Source organism: Cibotium barometz, chromosome 32, assembly GCF_041138505.1.
Source record: "Cibotium barometz isolate CiBa-2024 chromosome 32, ASM4113850v1, whole genome shotgun sequence".
NCBI lineage: Eukaryota > Viridiplantae > Streptophyta > Polypodiopsida > Cyatheales > Cibotiaceae > Cibotium > Cibotium barometz.
In genome coordinates, this window is record NC_141077.1 from 20,288,559 (window position 1) to 20,292,799 (window position 4,241).

The 4,241-nt window shown below is 48.6% G+C and overlaps 1 protein-coding gene across 1 annotated transcript; it reads left to right on the forward strand.

Moving 5' to 3' along the window:
• The first annotated feature begins 1,034 nt into the window (after positions 1-1,034).
• LOC147619925 (secreted RxLR effector protein 161-like) lies at positions 1,035-3,812 on the forward strand. Its single transcript, XM_086825783.1, has 2 exons — positions 1,035-1,708; positions 2,544-3,812. The coding sequence occupies exons 1-2, from the start codon at positions 1,703-1,705 to the stop codon at positions 2,898-2,900; spliced, it is 363 nt and encodes a 120-aa protein (XP_086681909.1). The 5' UTR covers positions 1,035-1,702; the 3' UTR covers positions 2,901-3,812.
• Positions 3,813-4,241: the final 429 nt, after the last annotated feature.

The window sequence follows — 4,241 nt, forward strand, 5'->3', positions numbered from 1 at the left end:
GGGTGGAATTTGAGGAGCATTCAGTTGCTCTACGGGACCGTGGGACTGGCCAGGTTGTTTGGGAAGGCGGTGTGGAGAATGGTATCTACAAGCTCTAAGCACTCTCCTCATTGACAGGTTCTCAGGTCAGAGATCTGTGGCACTTTCGTTTTGGCCACTTAAATGTGGATGCACTGCGGCGAGCTTTCCGAGACCAGATGGTGGTTGGCTTGCTAGATGTTGGCAGCACGCAAGGACGTTGCAGTTCTTGCATACGTGGTAAGCAGCACAAGCACAGGGGGAATCCTTTCCGAAGCAGGCTTCCAGGCGGGCTTCAAAACCATTGGAGTTGATTCACACTGACTTGTGTGGACCTCAGCAGACACCTTCATTGGGAGGATCTCTCTATTTCATGCTGCTTGTTGATGACTGTACCAGATCCACGTGGGTCTACTTTCTTTCACAGAAGGACCAAGCTTTTGCACGGTTCAAGGATTGGCACGTGATGGTGGAAAAAGAGTCTGGATTAAAGACTCTCAGGGCTGACAAAGGGGGTGAATTCTCTTCAAATGTTTTTCTCAGATTTTGTGTAGATAATGGCATCAAGAGGGAATTGGCTAATACAGGATCGCCTTCAGAGAATGGAGTTGTAGAACGCAAAAACAGGACTGTGCTGGAGATGGCAAGGACCATGCTGGAGCATCGTGATCTTCCTCGTCCACTTTGGGGAGAGGCTGTGGCAACGGCTGTCCATACCCTCAACCGGTCTCCAAAGACTTCAGTACCTAATATGACTCCGGTGGAGGCATACTTTGGCAGGAAACCTGATGTCTCCCACTTCCGTGTTTTTGGGAGCGATGCGTATGTACATATTCTGAAGAAGCAAAGGGGGAAGCACTTTGGGGAGAGGCTGTGGCAACGGCTGTCCATACCCTCAACCGGTCTCCAATGACTTCAGTACCTAATATGACTCCGTTTGAGGCATACTTTGGCAGGAAACCTGATGTCTCCCACGTCCGTGTTTTTGGGAGCGATGCGTATGTACATATTCCAAAGAAGCATAGGGGGAAGCTTGACTCCAAATCCCGCAAGCTTATATTTGTGGGGTATAATTCTTTTTCCAAGGGATACAAATTGTATGATCCAGAGAGGAATGAGATTGTTGTCAGCCGAGATGTGGTCTTTGATGAGCATGTTCCATTATCCACTATCGAGGAGCCGCTACTTCTTGGATATCCAGAGGAGTCTGATGATGATTCCCAGACCATTGTTCCAGTTGATCAACCACAGTCAGTACAGGAGGTTGAGCCCGGAGCCGCTACTTCTTGGAGATCCAGAGGAGTCTGATGATGATTCCCAGACCATTGTTCCAGTTGATCAACCACAGTCAGTACAGGAGGTTGAGCCCGGAGCTGGAGTAAAGCCCCCGCAACGGCAGGAAGCTCCACGATCTGTTCGAGTACCCAGGTGGTTGATGGACACCCTTCGGAAGTCAGGTGTCACACGGAGCTACCCTCCGAGTGGGCCACAGAGGACAGCCCTCGAAGATTGCATAGAGTCCGCGAGACAAAAGCAATACAACAAAGCTTCTTCAGGTAAACTATGCTTTGATGTCTCGTATTATGCACGACAAGGAGCCCACTTCCATTAAGGAAGCCCTTTCACAGGATACTTGGAGGAAAGCCATGCAGGTGAAACTTGATGCCATCGAGAAGAAGAACACATGGGAGTTGGTACTGAGGCCGTCGAAACGGTCAATCATTAGTGTCAAATGGGTCTTTAAGACCAAATATGCGTCAGATGGGTCGGTGGACAAACACAAAGCCAGTCTCGTGGCTAAAGGTTATGCTCAGCGGCCAGGCATCGACAACGAGGATACCTTTGCACCGACAGCAAGGATGACCACGATTCGGACCGTTCTTGCCCTTGCTTCTTCTCAGAGATGGCCTGTGTATTAGATGGATGTAAAATCTGCGTTCCTTAATGGTGACCTGCAGGAGGAGGTGTATGTTGAGTAGCCTCCACGCTTTGTTGTTCCAAGATCAAAAGGGATGGTTTACAGGTTACGTAAGGCCTTGTATGGTCTTAAGCAGGCTCCCAGGGCTTGGAATCAGAAGATTGATTCCTTCTTTGTTCGGACTTGTTTTCAGAGATCGGTTGCAGATCCCAACCTGTATCTCTTTCGGGAACGTGGCATGGTTACGATTATCATCCTTTATGTGGAGCACATTGCCGTGACGAAAGCTGCCTTGTCAAAGGAGTTTGAGATGACTGACTTAGGCTTACTCCACTTCTTTTTGGGATTGGAGATCTGGCAGACCCAGAGGGGGTTTTTTGTCTCTCAGCAGCAGCGGTATGTTCATGAGTTGCTTGAGGCCTTTGGGATGGAGAACTGCAAGCATATTACTTCGCCGATGGACCCAAATACAAAGTTAACTGTAAATGATCCTTGTGAGCCAGTTGATGCCTCGCAGTATCGAAAGTTGGTTGGTTCATTGATCTGGTAGCTGAACACCAGATTGGACTTGAGCTTCTCCGTGGGGCTGTTGAGCTCTTTTATGCAGATGCCATTGAAGTATCATTGGGACACAGGATTACGGATCTTGCGGTATCTGCAGAGTACGAAGGATCTAGGACTCTTTTACACAGGAGGGGATGGAGTCAAACTCCAAGGTTGGAGTGACTCAGATTGGGGAGGAGATCCAGACATGAGGAGATCTACTTCAGGTTACAGTTTTACCCTCGGCTCAGGAGCAGTTTCTTGGAGCACTAAGAGGCAGCCAACTATTGCCCTATCTTCGACAGAGGCAGAGTACCGGGCTGCCTGTGGTGTTGCTTGTGAGGTTGTGTGGTTGCAGAGGCTGCTAGGCGAGATTGGGTTTCCACAGAAGGAGCCCACAGTCATCCAGTGTGATAACTAGAGTTGTATAGCTATTGCTCGGAACCCGGTCTTCCATGCCCAGACCAAGCACATAGAGATACAATATCACTTTGTATGTGAGAAGATCTTGGCTGGTGACATCTTGCTACTTTATTGTTTGACGGAGGACAATGCGACGGACCTCTTCACGAAGTCTACCTCAGGCTATGCTCAGGCAACACTCCAGCTCCCTAGGGTTGATTTCACAGCCAAGAGCGGAGAGGGGGTGTTAGCAGTCATCTCCTGTCTTTATCAGACACCAGGGCCTGTGTTGTGGGTGTGCCCGGCCTTTGTAGGTGTTTTCTCATTTGTCCTCACTCCCCGTATTTTTCCCTATTTTTACCAGGTGTGGGAGGCATTTCTTTGCACCCTGGCTGATCCAGACACTCGCCGACTGCTGGTCAGGATGTCCTGGATGCTGGCCAATTGCTCCTTCTGGTCCCGGCCCTCTCATGTATGCTGGCTGATTGTGTACAGCTGGCCGACTCGTGGATGGAGCTGGTCGTGGACATCCAGGTCCAGTCGGCTGCCTTTTCTACAGGCCGACTGCATGTTTGGGGCCATATAAAATGGCCCCCACACCATTGTATCTTGTTTTCACTTCAGGATCTTGTGTATAGAGCAGAGTTAACACGCCTATCTCTCTCCTTCTCTTGTGCTGTCTACTTTCTACACTCTACTTGCTCTTGTGGTCTCAGATTTGGTTATCATCTCCGCTGCGTATTTTGACAAGTCAACCCACAAGACTATATAACTATTAACTCCATTATGCATAGTATGGACTAGATACTACGACATCCCCACTAACATCATCAGTGCCCAATAGTGGGTGTAGAACTCTGTAGCAAGATATGCTCTCATACACGCACTCCACACACACACACACACACACATAAGAGCATATATTCACACAAAGCCCTTCGTACAGAGTCTGTCAAACCTGCGGAGATGCAAGGCAGACTCAACCATAATGAAGACTTCTTTTTCATGATACGCAAATAGACCCAATCCCCTTCTTTAAAGTGGACATCTCGTCTAGACTTATTTGCCTGTCTGCTATATGCTTCCTGAGCTTTGGTCAAGCGGTCTTTGACTGACTCAATGATCTCGGAAAATGCTTCCGTGGTTTTATTAGCCTCTAAAGATGGAGACACCATTCTCGTCAAAAGAGAAGAAAAACGGCGACCAAAGGCTGCTTCATATGGAGTCCGTCCGACACTGGATGAATGCGTGTCGTTCAAGATAGCTTGGACCAACGGAAGATAGTGCTCCCATTTGGACTGCTGGTCATGACAATATGACTTGAGGACTTCAAAGGCCAACTGGTTATAAATTTCTGTCT